This window comes from Corythoichthys intestinalis, chromosome 15, assembly GCF_030265065.1.
Source record: "Corythoichthys intestinalis isolate RoL2023-P3 chromosome 15, ASM3026506v1, whole genome shotgun sequence".
NCBI lineage: Eukaryota > Metazoa > Chordata > Actinopteri > Syngnathiformes > Syngnathidae > Corythoichthys > Corythoichthys intestinalis.
In genome coordinates this window covers 21,790,173-21,816,650 of record NC_080409.1, presented here as the reverse complement: position 1 = coordinate 21,816,650, position 26,478 = coordinate 21,790,173, and the positions used below count along the sequence as shown (strand labels likewise).

The 26,478-nt window shown below is 39.6% G+C and overlaps 1 protein-coding gene across 3 annotated transcripts; it reads right to left on the bottom strand.

The window, feature by feature from the left end:
- Window positions 1–22: 22 nt before the first annotated feature.
- Window positions 23–26,478, bottom strand: iars2 (isoleucyl-tRNA synthetase 2, mitochondrial). Of its 3 annotated transcripts, XM_057860072.1 has the most exons (24): window positions 26,097–26,478; window positions 21,917–22,036; window positions 21,402–21,555; window positions 21,183–21,331; window positions 20,687–20,736; window positions 20,074–20,183; window positions 19,885–19,972; window positions 19,466–19,581; window positions 19,224–19,393; window positions 19,039–19,129; window positions 18,798–18,949; window positions 18,555–18,715; window positions 18,379–18,481; window positions 14,700–14,793; window positions 13,117–13,197; window positions 12,635–12,743; window positions 9,126–9,228; window positions 5,002–5,124; window positions 4,802–4,933; window positions 4,601–4,707; window positions 3,417–3,562; window positions 3,146–3,336; window positions 723–867; window positions 23–657 (listed from the first exon to the last, which is right to left on the bottom strand). In XM_057860072.1, exons 1-24 carry the CDS (start codon window positions 26,361–26,363, stop codon window positions 512–514), a joined length of 3,108 nt encoding a protein of 1,035 aa, XP_057716055.1. In that variant the 5' UTR covers window positions 26,364–26,478; the 3' UTR covers window positions 23–511. The 3 variants fall into 3 exon arrangements, with proteins under 3 accessions (XP_057716055.1, XP_057716057.1, XP_057716056.1); XM_057860074.1 differs by lacking the exon at window positions 13,117–13,197 and having other exon boundaries at window positions 12,635–12,737; XM_057860073.1 differs by lacking the exon at window positions 13,117–13,197 and having other exon boundaries at window positions 25–657.

Sequence of the window (26,478 nt, the reverse complement as noted above, 5' to 3'; positions counted from 1 at the left end):
TATTAAATTATGAATGTAATATTGATTGCAAATACAATGGTTTATAAAAATTGCTCGTAATTTTTTAAATGACCATAAAGTCACTTGCCCTATAAAGGGTTAAAGGTCTGGAGTATAAATGTTGAATAGCCGACCACTGACCTTGAAGGGGTTAAACCGCAAACAATGTACACAAATTGGTTTTAATGAACTTTTCCCACATATAAGTGCAATTTACATACAATTTATTATACAAGGGGAGACTCCTCGTACACTGCTGTCATGATCACATAGTGACACTTGTAATCAACTCATTCTTCATACCTATATACACACACACAAATAAAAGCCTTTTCATTAAGCTCCCATGTGGACTAATCGTCAGCGAGTGCATTCCATGATAAATACAGTAAACCATCTCATCATCATGAGTAGGAAATGTAAAAGTCTCCAGGGAAGCCCTTTGGGTTACTTGATCTTGAGCGAGAACGGAGCCAGCACATTTCCATGGTGACGGGCCGCTTTTAGCATGTTACTGCGCTTTGGTGACGACAGTCTGACAGCGCGGGCACAAGCAGTCTGCAGACTCCGTGGTGTAGCGTCGACAACGGGGACATCGCTCGGCAGAGGTGGGCACCGCTGCTATGGTGTAGCTACTTTCCTCTCGAATAACACCACCTGACCGCACATAAAAGTACAGTGAGCCTATGTTTTCTAAGCAGGGTTATGACGCGCTCGTTCACCTTCCAAGTTGATGAGGAATGTGCCGTGGCTCGTGAGCGTTTCAGGGGGAAGGTCACGGGGCATCGTGCTGGTCAGGTTGACCCGAGCTGACATCATGAGCTCAACAAGCTGTGATGAAGTGGATGAGGGATCCTCTTGGAGGGACTACAATATGAAACCCAATTTGTCTGTGTTATTAGGACTGAATGAGTCTACAATCTTTAGAACTTAAAATAGACCTCCCATAAATATCCCTTTTAGGGATGTCCTGATCACTTATTTTTGCATGCAAGTACGAGTCACCTGATTTGGAGGATTTGCCTGTAACAATCCCGATCTGATTTCCGGAAAAGAATGAGGAAAAAGAAAGCAACTCCAAATGCCCACCCCCGCCAATTTAAAAACACATCCCAATAAAAAAGATTAGTACAGAAGTGACTTAAACTAAGCGGGGGGGTCGCTATTTTTGCTATTTTCTTCAGGCAGCTCTTTTGACCGATGACCGAGCCATGGTGCACATCAGACAATGCTTCTCATCAAGACAATTCTTACCAGGTGTGTGTGTGTTTTATAGTGGGCAGGGCAGCTTTAAACTACTCATCAGTGATTGGGCTCACACCTGATTTAAATTGTTTGGTAAAAATTGGTTTCAATTGCTCTTTAAGTCTCCTGTGGCAGAGGGTTCACTTACTTGTTTTTCCCCCTTCTGTCATTGTCTGCATGCTATCCTCATTAAAATATGAAAACCTATAAATATTTGGTGGTTTTAGTTAAGGCAAACACTGTATTTTTATCCATGTGATTTTGACATAGATCAGGTGATTTTATGCAGAAATGTGAGAAATTCCAAAATGTTCAGGTACTATTACATACCACTGTAGTTCGCATTTATAATAGTATGGTAGTCCCCGAGTTACGTCGTACCCAACATTCGCAATTTTGCCATTTTGTCTCCCGTCGTTTATTTCATTTTTTTTTTTTTTAATAATGTTGAATTTTGTGGTACATGCTTTTATTTTGGCACAGGAAGCAGAATAGTACTTCCACACCCAAGTAAGAGCGTATGTACATACGAAGAGGAACGCATTTGCGCACACAATTGCCATTATTGAAGATGAAACCAATTTCATTTTTGTTTTCGTATCATTCTGCAAGCGTTGATGTCATGAGAAGCTGAATAAAGTCAGCAAACCACACGGATGTCTGACATCTGTCATTTCGGAGCTTAGCTCGCTGTCTAACTAGGACGTCGCGCCAACGTCTTAGCGAGGACTGCACAATGACATGTAATACATGTTTTTGGATAGTTATATTGGGATTTGGGGAATATTTAGGGGTATTTAAAGGGTAAATTCCGATTTACGGGGAAATTCGGGTTATGTCACCAGCACAGGAACGGAACTTGTTCGTAAACCGGGGACTACCTGAATAGTAGTACCGTATTGGCCCGAATACAAGACGGTGTTTTTTGCATTGAAATAAGACTGAAAAAGTGTGGGTCGTCTTATATTCGGGGTCTAGACATTATACCCATTCATGACGCTAGATGGCGCCAGATATCATTGAAGTGAATGCTGAACTTGAGGAGTAATGTTCCGTCATGACAGATTTCAGCTATTCTCAAGTTTAACCAGGTTGCATTATTTTATTACAATGTTTTTCCGTATTCATTTGTTTCAAGACTGCAGTTACAGTTAGACCTCACTTTAAAGGTTAATGCAGTTATTGCAATTTTGTTGTTTTATCACAATAGATTGGTTTATTTACATTTCAAAAACCAGTAGCCATTCATTTACGACTGTGATTGCACTTTAGTTTACATATTTAAAAGTTCAGATATTAAGATTTGAATAAGGCAAAATAACATGCTTTTTCTCACAAATATAATGTCATAATCATTTGTTTCAGATGTACTGTAATTATTTTCTCTATAAAAATTAATTTGCTTCTCAAAAAGTCTTTTTTCAAACTTGAGTCTTGAAAAAAAGGGGGCCGTCTTATAATCAGGGCCGTCTTATATTCGGTCCAGTACCTTCGGTACTATACACAAGTAGCACACTCTTGAGTAAGCCTAAATAACACTTAGATTTTTTTTTGTGGTCATTCTGATGTTAATGCGCGATTAAAATAATTAACAGCGTTGGTTGGTTTATGAGTGTATAAACACCTCTAGATTATTTATATATCAAATCCATTTCAACCATGAAGGTTGGCATTGATTAATCATGTTTCATTGCCATTGACAGTGATAGACTGGCAGCGATCCTTCTAGTCAAAATGGATTGGACGTCTATCACTGTTAATGGCAGCCAATGAGCTATTACCTAAAAACAGAAATTCTTTTTTAAACCTGATTAATACGCATTTCCAATCCTCTCAAAATGACGTGATCAGATCGGGGACATCCCTAGTTCATAATGCAACTTCTTTAATTCCATTTTACCTCCATCAGTTCAAACAGAAGCCCGGGCTCAATGGCGATCGTGAGGTCATACTGCGCCGCGTTTTTGCCTGGAATGGAAGACAAGAAGGAGTCCCTGATAGCGCACGCCCCCTCCACTGCCTCCTCCAGTCCGGGTCGCCTCCACACAGAGCTGCATTTGAGCCACCCACTCCTGAAGAGCGTTTCGTCCTCTGCGCAAGCCGCCACAAAGACACTTGAGTTACGTGGGCGACTAAGCCGAACCCGACGGTCGGCACTTTGAGTTACTCACTGTCATGTCCTGGTGTATGTGCATACACGTCTTCGGCCAGATGAGGCAAGATGGGGGCGATGGATCTCGTCACCCCGTCCAGAATCTCCTCTAAAACAGTTTGACATGATCTTCGGCCTAGCGAGTCCTCAGTTTCGCAGTACAATCTGGGAGGTAAAGGAATGATACTTAAGTTATCAATATGTTCGCACCAAGTATTGAAAAAGTCCCAAAAGGTTGCTACCAAAATTTCACAATACAGTGGTACCTCTACTTAAGAACGTCTTTACATACAGAATTTTAAGACCGCCTCAACTGGAAAATATTGCCTCTTGTTAAGAATGAAATTTCAGGATACAAAAGACAAAAATACTGTATGGCTGGTACATGCAGCTCCTAGAGTTTACTGAACGTAACATACTTACCGCTGCTCTGCCATTGGCTATTGCCTAGCATTCCTGGCATCCTATTGGCTAAGAGGGACCTCTACTGTATGTGTGCGTATCCCAACGTCCTGTTCACCCTTCATGTTCAGACAGCTTTACACCACTTTTATTACTTTTATTCTTTACTGTTTTCTGCAGCTATCGATTATTTTAGTACACGATTAATCGGTGATCTACTTATTTTGAATAACACAGAAAATTAATATACCTGAGCTGAGCATCAAACGGTATAAAAAAAAATACAATAAAATAAATAAATTAGGATCTAAGTACAACAAAAGAACAATTGGCTAACTTACATAACAAAAGTCCGCTAGCTTAAATGCTATAATATATGTTTTTTGCTCTTAATGCTCTTAACAAATGGTTCAAACACATATTCCCACAAAACACAGTTGTATATGCATATAAATTAAATTACGAATGCATTAAAATAACATTAGCTCAAACAAAAACCAAGACCAACAATGTTGGTCTTAACACGGAGCAGCTGGATTCAGCCATGTGAAATAAGTTCTGTCATATTCACTGTTGCCACTAGAGGGAAGTGTATCCACCCAAATCGATAAAACTATTCGCAAACACTTTCAAAACAAACCATTACAACACCACTTTAATTAAACGATTACTCAAAGCAGCAAAATTTAATTTATTAATCGTTGCAGCACTATTGTACTCTATTCTTTTAGTCTTTACCCGATTATTATTATTATTTTTTTTACATTATGCACCACCCCTAATAATGAACATGGACATTACCTGTCCTTGATGATGCTGAAATAAAAGTTGGAGAGGTCTCTGGTCATAAATGCTTGGAGGAGGCGTATAACTCGGCCAGCATCAAACTCATTGTAAGCATCGGTCACCTTTAAAATGATGCGTCGTAATTAAAATGGAAAGCAGTATATTGCAGGAATTGTGCCATCATGTAGCACAAATCCAGCCGTAGTCATGGAGTACCTTCATGCTGTACTCCCGCAGCAGGTGTAGCATGTACTGGTCGATGTAGAACATCTGTTTGGGGTCCACAGCCTGAGTCTGCGGGTCAAAGCCGTTCAGGTTGCCGAGCAGGAAGCGTAACGTATTTCTTAGCTGTGGGAGATGGAGAAGAACAAGTCAGGAAGTTGGCTAGGGAGCAATCAGCGCAATGACCTCGTTACCTTGTTGATGTTGTCCCGGGCAGAGTTTAGGGCCGAAGGTCCGATTTGAACCTCGGAAAATATGTTGGACTCAGCCACCCACCATCGCAGCGCATCTGCTCCGTAGGCCGGTGTGCTGTCGTCCTGATTAAATGTGAAAAACAAAAGATAATCTGTTCTGCTTAACAACTTTTTTTCTATTTATTCATTTAGAGGTGGTGTTTTATCTGTAGTACTGCTGATTACAAGAAAAAATAAAAGCTACAAACAACTTTTTTTCTACTGAAAAAGTACTGCTTGTTGGGGTTTGTTGCCTAATATAATAAATGCTGAACGATGAAGGAAAAATTTTACATTGCAACTTTTTGGTGGTTTGCTATATGGTGCGATATGCATTGCAATATTAAAACTGGTAGAATTTTCACCAGATAACTTGAATAGCTCTGTTTAGGAGGACTTCGGTTTACTCACTATGTTTTTGTATTAGTGTGTTGCATTCAGTATTATATTGGATTGTTTTTCCTGAGTTTCCCCCTTGTTTTTCTCATTTATCCTTGCATCCTTGATTTTATATTATTTAACAATTTATCATATTCTTCATTACAAAAATGTTATCTTCAGGCATGAAAATGGGTCAGGGGTTAAAAAGGTGACAACGGTGTGGAGGACATATGTTCCGGCGTTTTGCCAAAATGTCTACATCGGCGAAGTGTCCTACTGTATATGAGGCAAATTTGACACCCAAAGTACTACCGTGTGCTCTCAACTTGTTTTGTTTAGATGCATGCAGGCAGAACGTACTAAAAAATGCCTTAAGAAAGACTTAAAGAGCATATGACACGAGAAAAAAAGTCTTAAATGGCATTATTATGTGAATTAGAATCATATTTTGAGACGATTTGACTAAATACAACAATTTAGCAAAGCACAGATGACGAGAAATTAGTCTTTTAATCTGCCGGTTAGCCACGCCTACCATTATAGGGCTTCAGCATCCCCAACAGGTGGATGACGTCAGCGGTAGACTGGGCTCATCGGTTTTACTATTCAGCCCATTGGGGGGGAATTATTCAGAACGAGGAAAACGCGACGAAGAAAGCCGCAAAATGTCATTGTTTCAGTCTCTCTACTCCAATATTTTTACAGGATATTCTTTTTATCCAAGTATTTTTCCCCAATAGCTATATAAATGGCTTGAGAAGGACCAGTCAGCCTGTCGAGGGGGAACTACGAGGAAAACGCGACGAAGAGAGCGGCAAAATGTCTGTTTCTGTCTCTTTACTTCAATATTTTTACAGGATACTCTTTTTATCCAAGTATTTTCCCCAATTGCTAAATAAATGGCATGATCATGACAAATAACAGTCTTGTGCTGAATGGAATATGAAATAATAAAAATGCATTTATTCAGGACGACATGGCAAAATTACTCCATAATGGTCAAAACTGTCGACTTAACCTTTACTGTCGCACCTCCCGAACGATATTTTATGACACATAAATCGGACATATGTCATTTCCCTTCCCCAGCTTCGGAGAATGTAAACAAACCAGAAGGCGTGACAGCTAGCCGACATGCTAACCCGAACCGAGTGATGTTTCAAAGTCTTTGAAGCGGAAAATCACACATAGCTATCCTGGATTATTTGACATGACGACCCGGTTGTCGAATGTCTTAGCGGATCGGCAAACCGCCCGGCGGAGAGCAATTTACAGTTCGTTCCCCGGAGGAGGGTGGCTGGAGTTGTTGTGCAGCTAACGTTCTGCTGCTAATGCATTAGGAGAGCTTTTTACATGCCTATCAATGATCAAACGTAAGTAGTCCTTCATTTAAAGGAAGTTTGTAGTGTTTACTTTGTAATCGCTGTATTCGTATTTGACATAATACAAAACAAGATGTTTACTCACTTCCTCGTAAGTCCAATGGTCCCACAGTAAATATCCACGGTGAATGGGAACCTTTTGAAACTCCAAAAAGGCGCATATGCCTCTCCCTCATACAGAATGATTTTTCTGCAGCCGTCTGGCTGGCGTGATGCGAAGAATAAACGTATTAATCCGCAAAATCAGCTGAATCCTTCGTCCTCATACACAACAGTACACTGTAGCGTGAAGAGGACGTCTTCTACCGTACACGTCACAGCGCCCTCCTCCTCAATGCAAGACCGAAGCCGGAAGTCACTCATTTTCCTGGCGCGGGATTCAAAAAACTAAATAAATATAGCGATCGCTTCCACACACATCCAAGCGGTCCATATCATTCAGGAGCATAAAATACCGCGTGTATTATGAAATAAACATGCTTTTTCGTGTCACAGGCACTTTAAATGTAGTTATATCAAATAAGGACGGTTTAAATACGCTACGTGACTAATGTGGTCAACTGCTTTAAAGCGACCACAAAAAACACAATGGTTAAAAGTATGGGAGGGTAATACATGCAAAAAGTATTTTTGAGGGAATGAAAAGGTCATAAAAAACTCAGTAAAACCAAAATAGTGAGTACTCGCCGCTTTTAACTGATGTGTGCATCCATGCGAATGTTTGCGCAAGCACACTGAGCATTGTGTACAGCGATATTAGAAAGAAGCTTGCGTTTCTTCTTTTATAAAATACACAAAATACACAAGCTTGACGCTAACTTAATGGAAGCTATTTTTTTTAATGGAGATTTGGCTAGCTCTGGCAGTGTTCAACGCAAGTTGCAGCAAACGGCAGTAACTTTGTTATACAGCAAAATATGAAAAGGATTGAAACCGCTACTCACCAAATCCAATATGCAGGCAAATGTATTCATCTGAAAAAAATATTGGGAGTGAGACCTCCCCTCGTCCAACGAACGTGAATTTGTGCTTAGGGCAAGATCATCTGTCGCAATTAGCGATCTTTGACGCTATCCTTTTTTCCACTTCAAGCTTGTTTCTCCCTTAGCGGTTGTGAGCCTTAAAACCTCGACGAAGTTGCTCTTCCAGCTAAGCCTTGGCTAACATTCGTCTTTGTAAGTTTTTAATTAGTTTGTATTTTGAATTTGAAAGGAAAATGTGTTTTGTTTTTGGCGAACTTTTTCATGGTGCTAATCAGTTGAAGCTACTCACACATGGAAAAAATACTATTGTACATTTTAAATGTATTCATTTTGTGTATTTCAATGACCACGATTTAATAAATTTAAGAAAAGTACGCCTTGTGTTTTGTTTTTGGGTTCGCTGGAATTGCATCACTGACACACAAAGCAACAAACGGGAAGGGGTGAGTGCTGCCGCGCCACTTTTGGCTGCATTTTTGACACATGAAAAGTAATAGCGAATCATGTACTACTGTGTGACAGATAATTTTAGTGGTTTTGAAACTGCGACGTTTTCATACCATGGTAAACCGTGACATCGAAAACCGGCACATGCCTACTCCCGACCCCCCCCTTAAAAAGTTTCTCCTCGGATCTACACGATTCACGTAGGTCACCTTTTTTACTTCAAAACGGCGAATTTTGCCGAAAGGTGAGAGATTTTCATGCCTGTATCTTAGTTTTTGCATTTTTTTTATTGTTGCATTATAGATTTAAGGTGCTTCAGTTCACTTTATTTATTATTCCTTTATTTAAGAACTGAAAGTGCAAAAAATTGCAAAACCGCAATATATGATTATATTAATATAATACTATTTAATCCAGGTTGAGGGGGTTTATCTGTGAATCATGAAGAATGCTGTATATAAAAGGGATACAGGAAGCCATGTCTTGACACACTTGTTCCTTTTATGATGCAAACCAAAAGTTTACGTGTTCAGAAAATAATAATAATAAATGCACATCCTGCGATAGGACTGTTGCGCATGCGCACATCGCAATGGCAATATTCAAACGATATATTGTGCAGGCCTAACAATGATAATGCATTACTTCGAGGACACTCAGACACTTTACATTGTTTCATTCATTACATTATATCACTTCACACTAGATCTTGGCTTTGAAAGTAACTGGCAGTAAATTAGATAATTACCCTGTTGTACATGTATTCAATCAAATTCAAAGTATTTATTTTTTAAAAAGAATAACATTTTTGGGATCGACTCACAACCTGTGCAGGCAAGGGATGAAATTGAAAGGAAAAAAAAAAATCCTAAAATTGGACTTTTGTTTTTACCTTCCCGCCATTGATGACGGTATCTGGATCCACGACATTCCCAACAGACTTGGACATCTTCTCACCCTTCTCACTGACTGCAAAACCATGGACCACCAGTGATCTGCTCACACAGACACACATAGACGCAAACTCCTCTTACAATACAATTCTGAAAAAATTGCTGCGTTAGCTCAATATGTAACATCGTTGTCGTTTTATTATTGGCGTGTAACTGATACCATTTTCGGCACCCAATGCCAATTCAGACATCCGGTTGTGCACTATCTGCAGATGCCGATACTCCATCAAGACCACGTTTTTTGAATAAGTATAAACAGTGATCCCTCATTACTTCGCGCTTCAAACTTCACGCCCTCATTCCATCGCACATTTTTTTCCAATTAAAAAATAAATATATAAATTTGTGCTGTCAAATTTATCGCGTTAACGGGCGGTAATTAATTTTTTAAATTAATCACGTTAAAATATTTGACGCAATTAACGCATGCACGGAATGACCCGTTCGTGCGTTGCCTCAAAAAGTTCACAATGACGCCGTTTTAGCACAGTGAGAGCGAAAAGGTAGAGAAATGCGTGCGGACACAGGCGTTCATTGGACCACGCCTTTTATTGACTTAAGCTTTGGTAACTCTTTCACAATAATCATAAGTATTGTGGCGAATGACATGGTGAAAAATGACAGGAGACGATCTTTTTCTTAACACGCTTAATTGAACACAACGCAGATCATATTGTATATCATTTGCGCCCACCACTGACAGTGATGGTTGCCCAACTTCCCATCATGCATTTGTGCGGAACAGTTAAAGTGCCTGTGACACGAAAAAGCATGTTTATTTCATAATACACGCGGTATTTTATGCTCCTGTATGATATGGACCGCTTGGATGTGTGTGGAGGCGATCGCTATATTTATTTAGTTTTTTGAATCCCGCGCCAGGAAAATGAGTGACTTCCGACTTCGGTCTTGCATTGAGGAGGAGGGCGCTGTGACGTGTACGGTAGAAGACGTCCTCTTCACTATACAGCGTACTGTTGTGTATGGGGACGAATGATTCAGCTGATTTTGCGGATTAATACGTTTATTTTTCGCATCACGCCAGCCAAACGGCTGCAGAAAAATCATTCTGTATGAGGGAGAGGCGTATGCGCCTTTTTGGAGTTTCAAAAGGTTCCCATTCACCGTGGATATTTACTGTGGGACCATTGGACTTACGAGGAAGTGAGTAAACATCTTGTTTTGTATTATGTCAAATACGAATACAGCGATTACAAAGTAAACACTACAAACTTCCTTTAAATGGGACTACTTACGTTTGATCATTGATAGGCATGTAAAAAGCTGTCCTAATGGTCATTAGCAGCAGCCCGTTAGCTGCACAACAACTCCAGCCACCCTCCTCCGGGGAACGAACTGTAAATTGCTCTCCGCCGGGCGGTTTGCCGATCCGCAACAACAATAGACAACCGGGTCGTCATGTCAAATAATCCAGGATAGTTATGTGTGATTTTCCGCTTTGAAGACTTTGAAACATCACTCGGTTCGGGTTAGCATGTCGGCTAGCTGTCAGGCCTTCTGGTTTGTTTACATTCTCCGAAGCCGGGGAAGGGAAATGACATATGTCCAATTTAGGTGTCATAAAATATAGTTCGGGAGGTGCGACAGTAAAGGTGAAGTCGACAGTTTTGACCATTATGGAGTAATTTTGCCATGTCGTCCTGAATAAATGCATTTTTATTATTTCATATTCCATTCAGTACAAGACTGTTATTTGTCATGACCATGCCATTTATTTAACAATTGGGGAAAATACTTGGATAAAAAGAATATCCTGTAAAAATATTGAAGTAAAGAGACAGAAACAATGACATTTTGCCGCTCTCTTCGTCGCGTTTTCCTCATTGTGAATAGTTCCCCCTCGACGGGCTGACTGGTCCTTCTCAAGCCATTTATATAGCTATTGGGGAAAAAGACTTGGATAAAAAGAATATCCTGTAAAAATATTGAAGTAAAGAGACAGAAACAATGACATTTTGCCGCTCTCTTCGTCGCGTTTTCCTCATTGTGAATAGTTCCCCCTCGACGGGCTGACTGGTCCTTCTCAAGCCATTTATATTGCTATTGGGGAAAAATACTTGGATAAAAAGAATATCCTGTAAAAATATTGGAGTAGAGCGACTGAAACAATGACATTTGGCGGCTTTCTTCGTCGCGTTTTCCTCGTTCTGAATAATTCCCCCTCAATAGGCTGAATAGTAAAATCGATGAGACCAGTCTACCGCTGACGTCATCCACCTGTTGGGGACGCTAAAGCCCTATAATGGTAGGCGTGGCTAACTGGCAGATTAAAAGGCTAATTTCTCGTCATCTGTGCTTTGCTAAATTGTTGTATGTAGTCGAATCGTCTCAAAATATGATTCTAATTCACATAATAATGCCATTTAAGACTTTTTTTCTCGTGTCGTATGCTCTTTAAGTCGCTACAGTATCATTTAGTTAAAGCACAACAAAAATAATATTCCTATCTCTAAAAAAAATCATGTTCACAAAAAGAAAAGCGCTCAATGCAAAGAGATCTCTAATTTAAAACTCGCCATTGACACCTTGTGGTGTATTTCAATCACTACCTTACGTAGTTAAAGATACTGTGGAAGAAAGAAGTAGAAGAGCCCATGTAACGTCCTGCTAGGCGACGTCAACAATGGCGAGCTATTAGTTTATTTTTTGATTGAAAATGTTACAAATTTTATTAAAACGAAAACATTAAAAGGGGTTTTAATCTAAAATTACTATAACTTGTACTCAAATTAATCTTTTAAGAACTACAAGCCTTTCAATCCGTGGATCCTTTTAACAGAAAGAATGTTAATAATGTTAATTCCATCTTGTGGATTTATTGTTATAATAAACAAATACAGTACTTATGTAAAGTATGTTGAATGTTCATGTCCGTCTTGTTTCTTATCTTTCCATTCCAACAATAATTTACAGAAAAATATGGCATATTTTAGAGATGGTTTGAATTGCGATTAATGACGATTAATTAATTTTTAAGCTGTGATTAACTCGATTAAAAATTGTATTTGTTTGACAGCCCTAATATAAATACAGATGAGCCGTTCCGATCCGATCATGTAGTCTCACTCTCCCTCCTGCTGCTTTTCTAAGGCAGCGCACTGGAGCTGCTTATTAAAGTTAATGATGATGGACAGACATTATGCCTCGATCTTACCAGTGATGTTTGGAAGCCGAAACTTCAAAGCGCCACATGCGTCAGTCATCGTTTAGCTTGTTAAACAGTTGTTGTGGCAACTCATAGTGTGTAAGTGAGCAGCTTGAGCGGATTTGAGTGGACTCACTCAATGAAGCATTTAATAAAGACAAGCATTTTTCTACATTATTCTTATTTAAAAATAATTCGGCTGGACAGTAACATGTTTAAAACTTATCATAATTATGGTCTGGTCTTTCATGTAAAGAGGTTTCTTCTTTGGCAAAAACTTACTTGTATGGTGCCTTGTTCTTGACGGCAACACTGGTGAGCAGTGACGACTGAAACCAGCCTCCGATTTGGTCCTTCCCTTCCACGTAGGCATCTGCCTTGCCGTCTGTCTCTTCAGAGAAAAGAAAAAAACGGGTCGCTGTCATGACAGCCAGCAATGTAGCATCGAGAGCAAGGTTTAGTTAATGTTAGTCCCCGGTTAGTTCTTGACTGAACATCTGGAAATGTGAGCATGGGGGATTAAAAAAACATCTGCCAAAACATTCTGCACAAGAACAGTTTTTAAAGACGAGCAAGTCAGGAGAAGTCCTGCATGCAAAGAAGGGTGAGGAAGAGGTCATAAACCAACATCTGACCACTCATCTGCAACTAAAGCCCAAATGGGGAAGAAGGAGAATATTTGGAGCCGCAAGAAATTGAACAGCCTTGCAAAAAGAACACAATACAAAAGGTGTGTCGGCCATGAAGCAAATTGGTCCAACAACCTGTGACCAGCGGATTACGCAGTGGCGCCGGGAGCCAGCTGAGACGAGACTCGGACTCCTCAGAGTCCGCCTCCAGCTCTTCTGGAAACGAGAACAACCCGACGTTGGAAAACTTAAGAGGGCATATGGTGAGGAATTGCTCTCAAGGCCTATTTATGTCTCATGTCAGATCAAACCTTGCTGCATCTGTTTGGGAATTTGGCACCACCACGAAAAGCAGTGATCAGGGTGAATAGTGGTCTAGCCTACTTTACGTTATCTGCCTGTTAAGGTCTGCTTTGCACTTGTTCATACCAAGCGAGCACACTTTGATAAGTGTCCAGATCTGTGCTGGACATGAAAATACAGCCCCAAGAGTCAAATTAACAATTCTTTTGAGCCAAAGTGAGATTTATATTCAATTAAACTTGAAAATAAACTAGTTATAAAGAGGTCTAATGTGAACCAGTACCAAAATCACTCTTTAAGAAAGCTGCTTAATGAAATTGTGAAGGCAAAATCACATCTGCCTCACCTCGAGCTTTATCTGCAGCTGTATGCAATCAGCAAAACTCAAATTCTAACATATACACATCTAAAGATGTGATATACCGTATTTTTCGGACTATAAGTCACAGTTTTTTTTTTTTTTCATAGTTTGGCAGATATATTTAACAAACTTTTCCAGCGTTATTTCGTTGTGTAAATGCATTTATACTGATCATAAAAATATGTAGAATATTTAAACATTGAGAAAACTTTTTTTTCTCTGCCAACTCGAGGAGATTAAAATAACCACTATACGCCTGTTAGAACAGACACGCAAATAGAAAAGATAAATGTTTATTGAATATCCATCTTATAGTCTTCTTTGACTGGGAGAATTCGTTACAAAAGACAGGCTTTAATTTGTTATCATTATGTATATATGCAAAGGCATCATCACAAACGTGATCACACAAAACGCAACCAGGCATCGCATCCCCGCATTTCCTCCTTCTCCTGAGTCCTCGCAAATAAAACATAACATTTCGGGGGTTTTTCGGGTTCGTGTCTACAAATAAAACATAAAATTTCGGGGGGTTTCGGGCTTGGGCAAGCAAATCAAGGTAATTGATAGGACTCGGGTTGCGTCGGGCTTTAACACCCGCAGGCTGGTCGGGTCGGGCTGGATTTTTTAGGCCTGATCTAACGTCTAGCGTCATGTAATGTTAGCATACCATACACCTATTCAGCCTGTTGTTCTCTATTGTATTTTAAATTGCCTTTCAAGATGACATGTCTGTTCTTGGTGCTGGATTCTATCAAATAAATGTCCCCCCAAAAATGCGACCTATACTCCAGTGCAACTTTTATATGTTTTTTTTCCTTTTCATTGCGCATTTTTTGGCTGTTGCGACTTATACTCAGGTGCGACGTATACTCCGAAAAATATGGTACATGTTGGAGACATGAAGAAAGGAAGAATAAATATTTTACAATCGCCTCCTCTTTAGTACAATAATTTTACCAATAATCTGATTGCTGATTCACATTGCTATCAAAAAAAATTAATGGAAGGTGAGAATTAATTGCATTTTAAAAGCTGTTGTGATCAATTTCACCTTCTAGAACGGCCGCCCATGAAGTACCACTGTCAAACCAAATGTCAAGCACGTCCTCTCCGCGGACGTAGTCACTTACTGGTCCTGCTTTACTCTGATTAGGACAGAAAAGGGGAAAACAACAATCAAAATCATCACTAGGAAATCTTAGGAAAATATACAATAAACAAAAGTACAGAACACTTGTTCTGTCACAAATGAAGTACAATTCATTAACATGCAGAGTGAAACTACATCATACAATCATGGGCGTAATACACAGAGATCAATCTATATTTTTCAAAATCTTAAAAGACGAATATTTTTGAAACAGTGCTGTGTGATTTGGGGAAAAAAATCTATCACGATATGGGCCATTTAATATAACAATATCGATATGCCACATTATATGTTTAATTATTTGGTGAAAAATCATACAAAAATTCTGACAACTTTTCCCCCACCCATGTTTTTTTTTTTTAATTGACATTAAACTGACCTGCCCCAAATCTTAAATGTAGTACTGCAAACTAAAATTATCCAGTTTAAATAGAAGAACAGCTGCATGCATATTTTTACTCAGATTTAAAGATGACTAATTATCTACGAATAATTTTAAGAGAGCACATTTACTTATTGGCTGCCATTGATAGTGAAGGAACGTTCGCCCTTCCCAGTCAAAATAGCTTGGACGTCTAGCTCCGTCAATAGCACCTCAAGAAGAGCATTCACAGCCAGTCTGTCCAGTTTGATGTCTATTGTTTTCAGTGGCAGCCAATTAGTTAATAATAAATTAGTATTTCTATTGAAACTAATTGTTTTTTGTGTGTTCTGTGTGGATTATGTGTGTTGCTATCTATTGAGTGGTGATAGAGACATCTTGAAACTGATTGGTGGTACTACTGTGGGATGTGGAATGCCATGAATATAGCAAGTTAGCACAAATTGTTGCTGGCCAAAATATGTATTACAGGAACAGATCTATTTATGGCGATAATCATAATAGACAAGTAAAATGTTTTGACGATATACGTATATCGTCATATCAAACAGCACTACTTTGGACAGAAATATTCTTCAATCGAATGGAATAGGGTTTAAAGTAGTTACATCATTGCTGTTCTGTTGTTGCATAAATACAACAAAATGGTGAAACTTCCATAATAAACATTGACAAAATAGGAACATTTGAATGACATAAAATTAATACAAAGAAAACATTTTATGTAGGAGTGGGAACCTCTTGGCACCTCATGATTCGATACGATTTACGATACAAAGCTCATGATAACGATGATCTGACGATATGGCGATACAACGATTATCGATACATTGGTCGGAAAATCATTCTAGGATATTCTACAAACAACTAATAAACAGAAAAAACAAGCTTCTGCTGTGAATTGGATTGATTTTATCACTAGTAGACGTCCAATCCATTTGAACTGGGAGGGTGGCAGTGAATGAACGAATGTTCATTCGCTGCCATCCCACCAACTTCAAATGGATTGAACGTCTATGGCCGTCAGTGGCAGCCAATGTCAGGCAATGAGGTAATCTTGGGCCATTTAAGGTAATTTACCTGTTGATGTTCAGTTACTTCCTGTTGATTTTGGGGTATTTTATGGGTCACTTCTAGTGGTGCACGATATCCATTTTTTGAAACCAATACCGATAACTTCCAGCTCCTCAAAGCCGATACCGATAATAAATATATATATATGTTTTTTTTAACACCTAGAGGTTTAAAAAAAAAAAAAAAAAAAAAAAAGCTAGTGGTGGAGTCAACATGGATTTACCTTTGATCTCACCAGATTTTTCATAATGACATGAACAAAACGGTGCGTTTCACTTCTGCACTGCCCAACAGCCAGCTAAGAATGAATGCACTTCCATAAACCACAAGGCTTGGTCTTTTCTTGCTTTTATGGGAAGACACTCGTCTTAATATTGTGAAAGTACAACAGAAAAATACACATATTCAATACTCAGTATACAACAAACTGTACAATACACTTATAAACACAACTATTATATGTATAGCATAGCACACTAGCTTGAGCTACTAAAGCATTGGCTAGCTTCTATAACACAACAACTTATGAAGTTCTGTACATATGACCCTTCACCACAGAAGTAAACATATATTGGACATCCATATCTTATAGTAAACATAAAATACTTACAGACTAGGGCTGTCAAAATTACCGCGTTAACGGGCGGTAATTAATTTTTAAAAATTAATCACGTTAAAATATTTGACGCATTTATCACACATGCCCCGCTCAAACAGATTAAAATGACAGCACAGTGTCATGCAAATTTGTTACTTGTGTTTTTGGGTGTTTTGTCGCCCTCTGCTGGCGCTTGGGTGCGACTGATTTTATGGGTTTCAGCACCATGAGAATTGTGTAATTACTGACATCAACAATGGCGAGCTACTAATTTATTTTTATTTGAAAATTTTACAAATTTTATTAAACGAAAACATTAAGAGGGGTTTTAATATAAAATTTCTATAACTTGTACTAACATTTATCTTTTAAGAACTACAAGTCTTTCTATCCATGGATCGCTTTAACAGAATGTTAATAATGTTAATGCTATCTTGTTGATTTATTGTTATAATAAACAAATACAGTACTTACGTACAGTATGTTGAATGTATATATCCGTCTTGTGTCTTATCTTTTCATTCCAACAATAATTTACAGAAAAATTTGGCATATTTTATAGATGGTTTGAATTGCGATTAATTTTTAAGCTGTGATTAACTCGATTAAAAATTTGTAATCGTTTGACAGCTCTATTACAGACATATATTTCCGAGGCGGAAACTTAACAGAAAGCACCGCTAGATACCGCGTGTTAGTGTTAGTGTTAGTGAACGAACCAAACTACTATAACAAAAAACAGATGCAGCGAATTATTCTGACCAGCAGGTGGGAGCAATGGCCTGCAAATGGTCAACTGATTTCCCATACTAGTGTGTAAACTGTAAAACCAGCACAGTACATATTATAGGTCCTATCAATAATGTTATTGCATTTATCGGGATGACATCATAATTCCTATTATCGGACAGATAATTATCGGACCAATAATTATCGTGCACCAGTAGTCACTTCCTGTTTATTTTGAGTTACAGAACAGGAAGTGACCTGGAAATCACCCAAATGAATAGGCAGTGACTCAAACTCAACAGGAAATGACCTGTAAATGCCCTGAAAAGAACCGCAAGTTACCTGTACATGCCCTGAAAATCGGACAATGACTGTAAATGTTCTGGTTTATAATGAACGTTCCCAGTCTTAATGGATTGGGCGTCGTGCACTGTCAATGCTTAGAGTTAACTGAGACACTATTATGGTGGAATATTTTGGTACCAACATGGTGGTTCCTTTTTATTTTTTTCGACATTGACACCTTTTTAAAACGTTATCTCGATTCTTGGTAGGAGCATATCGATAACCTTTTGGGATTCAAAGTATCACGATACATCACCATTTCGATATTTTGTCACACTCCTAATTTAATATATGAAATATTGTGATGCATTGTTATACTTAAAGACAAAATATTTATGAATTTGCTTCTTGCCGCAAATAAAGCAAAATTCTGGGAAAAAAAAAAAAAAGTTTTTTTTTCATCTGTTTGGCGTAATAGATTATGATGAGTACACACACTTTGACACACCCACCTTCTTGAGTACATCTGCTGGTAGTAAAGTGTCGATTGGTAGCTCCCACCAACAGTCACTCCCTTTTTCCTTGAAGAGAGTCACGATGTGGGCCACTGTGTGTCTGCAGAAGACAGCAGAAGACTTTCAAAAACTTTTTCTAATGCTCAATGATGATGGTTATTGTTCAGATTTACTTGTTGATGAGCGCTTCGCCAGTCTCTCTGTGGTAAAAGACAGGGATAGGGACTCCCCAGCTGCGCTGGCGCGAGATGCACCAGTAAGTGCGTCGGTCTAGCATGGTCAGAAGGCTGCTCCTTGCGGACTCGGGCAAAATGCGAACTTTTGCCAATGCCTCCTGGACATGTGCACAAGCAGCTCTTTTTTAAAAAGTCATACATAAAAGAAACAGAAATTGAAGACCGCACGCAAATCCTGACTTTTGCCTTGTCCTTCAGTGAGCCTGTGTTGATAAACCACTGTTTGCTGGGCCGGATGACAACTGGTTGCTTTGTCCTCCAGTCGTATGGGTAACTATGGATGCAATCCTCCTCCTTTAGCAAAGCCCCACACTCCTTCAGCATGCAGATCACTAATACGCATGCAGAATAAGAAAATGACATCATACTGAAGCAAATGAAACTTTAGCAATTTTTGGACACATTTTCCTTAGTAGCTTACCTTTTTCATTGCCTTCTTTTAACACAGACAGATTCTCGAGCTCAGGACCTGCCAGCTCTGTGAACTTTCCATCCTCGTCCACCATACACTCCTTAAATAGAATCAGAACAGTTGAATCCATGCCAAGCACCCATGGGCTTTTTTTCAATTAAGTTGCCAATTTAGCCTAACTGAGTAAAACATACCACAGGGAGTTTAAACTGCGAGGCCACGCTGTAATCCTCCATGCCATGAGATGGCGCCGTATGGACCAATCCTGTTCCTTTAGCCATGGTCACATGATTGGCAGGTATGAGTGGTACTTCCTTGTTGGCAATAGTGGGATGCTTGCAGATCCCACCCTCTAGTTCTGAGCCTATTAATGGAATAGCAGATAGTCATGTGTTCGTTTTTTTTTTTAACACAACTTGACAAATGTGTGTGATACCAGTGAGGGTGACAACACTCTCCAGTTCTGTTCCTAACACTGCCGCGATACTGACAGAGCGCTCGGTAGCCATTAAGAGTAGTTGGGAGTTGTCTTTCCTTTTCATCACTGAGTACCTGTAAATATATGACACCATCAAGCCTTTAACTACAAAAAAAACTATCAACCCCTTGTATTTAGCGATGGATAGCAGGTTTTCCCCCAGTGCGTTATAAGCCAGGAGGGTGACCAGGCTTTTTATTGTTCACTGTTAACACTGGGCAACCATGTGATTTCTACCCTGGCAGTGACAAATGTAATGAAATGCACTACTACAAATAATCATGTAAATAAATTGGATGTTCTCCTATCTATCCTAACTCTAATCTTAATAATAACAATTGTGCTTGGTTATTTTATTTTTATGTGCTGCTGCTTACTGGGCATTTGGCATGTAGCAGATTGCCTGGTTAGCAGGGATAGTCCAAGGCTGCGTGGTCCACACCAGCACAGAAACATTGTCCTGAACTGAAGATACACAAATAAACAGAAAAAATGCACAAATGCTTGAAGAGATAATCCATCTGCCAAGGAAAATCCCATTTTCTTATTGACAAAGTAGGAATTACCTTCGTTAGATGTCATCTTTGGTGGTAGTGTGTCTAGTGGGAATGTGGCGTAGATGGTCTTGCTGATATGCCCAGGATTGTACTCCAGTTCTGCCTCTGCTAACGCAGTTCTAACAGGTATGAAATGATTAAACTGAAAAAATTTATAAGGTAGAGATATACCATTGCAAAAGACAAATTCTAAAGAAAAAAAAAAAAATAAAAAAAAATAAAAATATTGTTTGAAAGGTAAAAAGCAAAAGTTTTCAGGGAAAAAAAATATTCAGAGCAGTCAGATTTGCTCCAAACCAAGCGACATGGCCAAAAGCAAATTGGACAATTTTCTTTTTCTCATCCATGGGTAAATGTAAATTTACAAATATAGTCAAGTATTATTGTAAAACACAAATTATGGACTATAATTTAATTTTTTGGTATAGCATAACAATGATGGTGGCCTTATGTATCTTGCTTGTATTTGAAAATTAATATTTTGGTTGTGTACGCTAAGCGACAAAAGGCAACTTTGATTTGCAATGCTCATATTTTAATGCCAACTTTCCAAGGTACCAGAAATGCTTGGTTAACCAGAAATGGTTTTATGTGACAAATCATATAACATACATCTTCATACCTTGTTGAGGGAGACCAAAAAACAGGCTTGTAATCTTGATAGATGAACCCCTAAGGGATAACACAGTGAAAACAATACACTCAAATAAAGTACACGAGTTAAAAAACATAAAAATAAAAAAACAGCACAGCAAAGTTGCCATTTTTCCGTAATCTTGCAATATAATGTGCTTTTAAAAAGATTGACAACTGCCAGACAACTAGAAGAGTAGAAGCCACTGTGGACAGGGAATTTCAAAATCAGAGAAAACACCTGCAAGCACAGGGAAAACTTGACACAGGAAGGCCAAAGCTACCCAGTTTTAAATGTTACAAAGCAAATGAAAAACGATTCAATGGACAGTTGGCTAAAAAACAACAATTTTTGTCAGATATATTTAAAATGTCTGTATTTGAACTGTGGAAAAATATGACCTCTTTGACTTATCTCAATGGTGGTTGTTGTTGTTGTTTTTTTTTTTTTTAAGAAAATCTTCAGATTTGGTTTTATGGCCCACCTTGCTGTGCATCTCCCGGAACACTTTCAGCTGTGCAGCCTCATAGGCACCGTCATAAGTGTAGTAGCATTGTCCCCAGTCGGCCATCACCCCCCAGCGTTGGAAAGCAGCCTTCTGACGCTCTATGGCCCCCTTTGCAAATTCACGAGCTGCATGGAAACCAACAATCCCAAGCAAATCCAAAACAGAGTTTACAGGGCTACCTAATTTATCTCATACCTTTCTGCCTGATCTGCAGGGGACTGAGATCCACAGCACCGAGCTCACCCAGAGCTTTTAGCTCAATTGGAAGACCGTGGCAGTCCCAGCCCGGGATGTAGTGGACCTGTCGGCCCCGCAGCATCTCAAAACGGTTGTGGATGTCTTTTAGAATCTGGATTAAAAAAAAGAATACACTATTTGGAATTTAGATGAATAACACTTTAAAAAATACTATATTGTAGACCTTTAGTCAGAAGAGACTCCTTCTCATTCAATTGAATGGTGAAAATTTTTAAACCTTATGACCGCGGGTGTAAATATTTAGTTCGATATTGTATTTATTGATACTTTTTTTATAGCATGAAACACTACTACTTCTGGATATCTTTTAAATTTTAAATCAAATCTGCTGTTGAATGCATTTCAGTCAACAATAATTTTGAGGCATATTTTTTCTCTGATTACATTCTTCCACCCTAAATGTCATGTCAGTTACTCTGAAGGTAACAGAACAAAGATGACACGATGCTGACCTTGTTGAGAGCATGTCCTACGTGTGGGTCTCCATTTGCGTATGGGGGTCCGTCATGAAGGCAAAACTTCTTGCCTTTCCTCTCACTTTGCCAGGTGTACAAACTTGAAAACCCACTCTTCTACAAACAAAACATATCAGCAGATGTTTAACATATAACACATTCAACCTGCTACATGTGAGTGTAATCAAATGCAGAGGTTAGATATCATTCACAAACCTACAATTTTTCGTTATTAACTCAGTGAGTGCCGCTAGATGTCTAATCCATTTTGAATTACAGGGTGACCCAAAAAAAAGTTTACACTCAGTTGACTGTTTGTTTAAAAGCCATTGAAACATATCTAAATAGGTTGTCATGCTTAAATGATTCATTAAGCTCACTCAATGCAGCTGGTAATCTCTCATCTCGACAATTCCTGTGCTTCTGCTGAAAATGAAGAAAACTTTAGCTGTACCTGAATTGCTGCGTGCCGGTCTGACACCTACTGAGATTGCAGCAAATCTGAGAATATCCAGATGTGCAGTCTACAAAGTTAAAAAGAAGCTGAAAGATACTGGAACAGCCTCACGAAAACCTGGGTCTGGAAGTGCCGATCTGTGCGGACCAAAAAGTTGATTGACAAGGTGATATGTGGCCACCCCAGAGTCCAGATCTCAATCCCCTGTATTATAGCATATGGGCAACACATTGACAGTGGTCATAATTAATAGAAACCTAGCCCTCCGCAGGGCTAACGTTACGTGAGCGAGTGACAGTAATCTTATTTATTAGCACTTAGAAGTGTACTGCTTTAAGATGGCGGCTGTTTACTAACACCGCTGACTCTGTTATTTCGCATCTAGTTCAACATACATGCAATCTCTGTGTTCACGCATCACTCTATCTGCTACCACCGTAGCATCATGCGGGCTAGTTTTTAGCAACGTCGGCGTCGTTTGTAGCTGCTGTCGGCTGCAGTAAGTTTTTTTTATTTTTTATTTTTTATTGCTTCTTCCTCTACGCTCGTGACATCAGCGCATTGTCCCGCATTAAAAGTAGTCCAGGCAAAACGTGATGCTTAGAGCTGTCAAAATTAAACGATTACTCGAGGTGAATAAAATTACTCGGATCAGTTTTTAAACTCGAGTTACTCGAGTTGCTCCAGTATTCGTTTCAGCTCTCGCCCCGATCTACCACTCAAGAGATCTGATGGACTAAAAAATAGTTACGATTGCATATTAGTTTGAAAATCGACTGGATCCACCGTATTTTTACACGAGTGACTTCCGGTCTGCCCGATCCTAGTTATCGGTAGTAGTGTTGTTGCAGGAGGGTCGCGTCTCGCGTCAAATAATAAAGTCTGCTGTTCTTTTCCTGTGCGTCGTGTTGAGCCGCTTCTGGGATGCGTCTAACACGCGGCCGCACTGTGATTGGTGTGCATTGGCTGATTGACTTTAACGCCCGCGTTTCACTGCGTTCTCGCGGCGGCCTCGTTGTCGCGCCATTGACGTTTCTGGGTTTTACTGTCCTACCGTGTTGGTCCTCATTATAGTAGAGAAGACGGAGTAAATATAATCTACACAAAGAAACTGTTACCCGATCGACTCACAGCCTCGAAAAGTAAGGGTTACATTACGTCAGAAACTCGTTCGATACGCCTCCGTTCCGAACCGAGCACCATGTAAGAGAGAGAAAGAGAGAGAGAGAGAGAGAGAGACCCTACTCACATGACGTCACAACCACGCCTCCGCGCCATATTGTCCGTCAACTCGTTGTGTTGACGCATTACCGCTACGTAAATTCCTCCTATTATGGCGTGTTTTTCTGCTCGTTAACATTAATAATCAAAATGGTGAAGGCGTGTGTGGCGGTTGGTTGCAATAACAGAGAAGATAGACTGAGAGACTTGAAGTTCTACAGTATTCCGAGAGACCCGGAGAGGAGAGCGAGATGGACTGCTGCAATTCGACGAGAAAACTGGGCTCCAAACGATTACCACAGATTATGTAGTAGACATTTTATATCTGGTAAGATGCATTTACTATATATTTAGAGGGTTTTGGGCTGACAACCACAATTAAGATCATTGCGAGGCTAATCGCCGACAACATACAGTTTCAAATTCAAGATGCTTATTTCTTCCACCATCATTACATTTTAAATAATATTTAGCTGGAACCAAGTTAAAGAAGCTGGCCTCGTCTACGGATCATCAGTTAAACAGGTGTGTCCAAACCTTTTGCAAAGGGGGCCAGATTTGGTGTGGTAAAAATGCGGGGGGCTACCTTGGCTGATTTACATAGAACAATATATTTAAACAAATTTTAGCAAGCCCTTATGTGTGTCACATTTGCTTTATTTTTTTTTTTTTATTGATAATTTCAACAGTCTCGTCTTTGTGGCGTTCTCTTTCGACACTCGGGCTCTTGCCAAATACTGCTGCTATGAAATTAAACTAGCTTCAAGTTGCTATAATTTCTCGCTGCGTATCTTCCCTGTAATGTTGTCGTACATGTCAGCGTGTCTTGTTCGGTAATATCATTATCGCGTCACATCGAACTCTTTGAAAACAGCAACTGTCTCTTTGCAAATGAGGCAGACACAGTTGTTGCGTGTTTTATTGAAGAAATAGTGCAATATCCACCTATCCTTGAAGCGTCGGCCATCGCAGTCAACTTTTTTTTAATTGATTTTAGAAAATTGGAAGTAAAGGGTCACACGGGGTAATGTTGCTTAGAGTGCTGCTCTTAAAGTTTTTCAAACTTTCGTGAGAATAGGCTGATTTTGTGTGGACAAGATAGCTGTAGATATCAGGGTAGCAGATGTCAGGCAGAGAAGGCGAAGACAGCGGGTCGAAAAATATCGATTTAGGCATCAAATATGGATCTGGCGAATGGATAGACTGAAGCTTTTCCACATAACGCCTTTTATGCAATGCTTCCAATGAGTTTACAGCGTCTGAAAGCACCAGGGCTTCCATGAATTGCACGATAAATTGCACGACAAATTGAAACCATTGAGAATACGGATAAACAAAGACAGATAATATGGCGGCCGGATACAGCGACACGTCATTCTGTGACGTTGGTGAGAAGGGTCTATATATATATCTAGAGGAAAGTCAATTGCATGCAATGACACTTTTCGGCCACCATGGGGATGCTGGCCTACGGTGGCCGAGAGGTGTCAGGCGAAATGCAAAGTCCAAACCCTTTGCAAATAGAAAAAAACACGAACCCAAATTGTAAACGCTTTGCAAAAGTAAAAAGCACGAATGCAAACTGCCACAATATATGTATACCACAATATATGCCACAATATATGTATGTATGTATATAGGACAATATATGTGCCATATAGATGGTCACAAAGCACATATAAAGTGTATAAAGTGTCTTTTTTTTTTTTTTTTTTAAACTTCCGGGTCATCCACTTGCCGTTGTGTTGCGTGATTTTGCTGCTGTGCTGTGAGCCGTTTGCTGTTGTGCTACGAGCTATTTGCTGTCGTGTTGTGGCAGTTGGGATTCGTGCTTTTGCCAATTTGCAATCGCGGTTTAGGAATTCAGGGTTCGTGTTGTAGCAGTTTGCATTCGTGCTACGAGCCACCTGCTGTCGTGTTGTGGCAATTGGGGTTCGTGCTTTTGCCAATTTGCAATCGCGCTTTCGGAATTGGGGATCGTGTTGTGGCAGTTTGCATTCGTGCTTTTTACTTTTGCAAAGCGTTTACAATTTGGGTTCGTGCTTTTTTTCTATTTGCAAAGTGTTTGGACTTTGCAATTCGCCTGACATCTCTCGGCCACCGTACTGGCCCCCTGGTCCCCCCTTAAACTCCGCTTATGTGAAGGGTTCGGTGTATGCACATGAGAAACTTGTGGGTTTCCGTAACCTTAACAAGGTTAAGAACCACTGCATTAGGGGGAAAGCAACGTTGAATAGCTGTCCACTGTAGTGTCAGCTGTCCCTGAAAGAGTGTATTTGATTGTTGAGTTAGATGTAATGCAACCGAAATTATTAGAAACCCTACTCATCTAAACCCATTTGTACTGTATTTTTAATTGTGTTCAGTATAAAAATTGTAAGTCTAGCACAAATATATGAATACAAATCCAAACAACTACACAATACACACCCTAAAGCGGGTCATGCTGTCAACAAAAAAGTCGGACAACAACTTTGTTGGACCAAAATTGGTCTTTACCTCTTGTATCTCCACTTCCCTGTCGAGCAGCTTCTGTCCCGCCAGTTTCATGGGGAATTCCGTCCGAGGAAGTAGCACGGTGTCCCGGTACAGTCCCTGAGCAGAGCCCGTCTCAGCGGACTGTCTGCTGCCCTCGCCCGCGGAAACACCATGACAGCGGCTAGTGCTACACAGGAAGGACCGGCGGAGGAGGCCACCTCCTCGGTGTGACTTCTGTCCCCATCTCGTTAGCGTTCGGCTTACGACCGAAACACCGCACAGCAGCATGGGTATTGAAAAATGCCTGGGTTTATTCTGTGTTGTGACAGAAGCCAGTCGCCTTTTAATGCGTCCTTTTGCACTCGGTGTTGTTTCTCCAGGAAGAAATTAAAGGAAGGACACC

Bases quoted from the DNA above. Each gene is read 5' to 3' on its own strand.
- iars2 (XM_057860072.1), bottom strand. From the start codon at position 26,363: ATGCTGCTGTGCGGTGTTTCGGTCGTAAGCCGAACGCTAACGAGATGG. The intron at 14,794-18,378 runs GTGGGTGTGTCA...TGTCCTAATCAG, and splicing joins CAGCAGATGTACTCAAGAAG to AGTAAAGCAGGACCAGTAAG. The intron at 4,708-4,801 runs GTACTCCATGAC...ATCATTTTAAAG, and splicing joins TGCGGGAGTACAGCATGAAG to GTGACCGATGCTTACAATGA.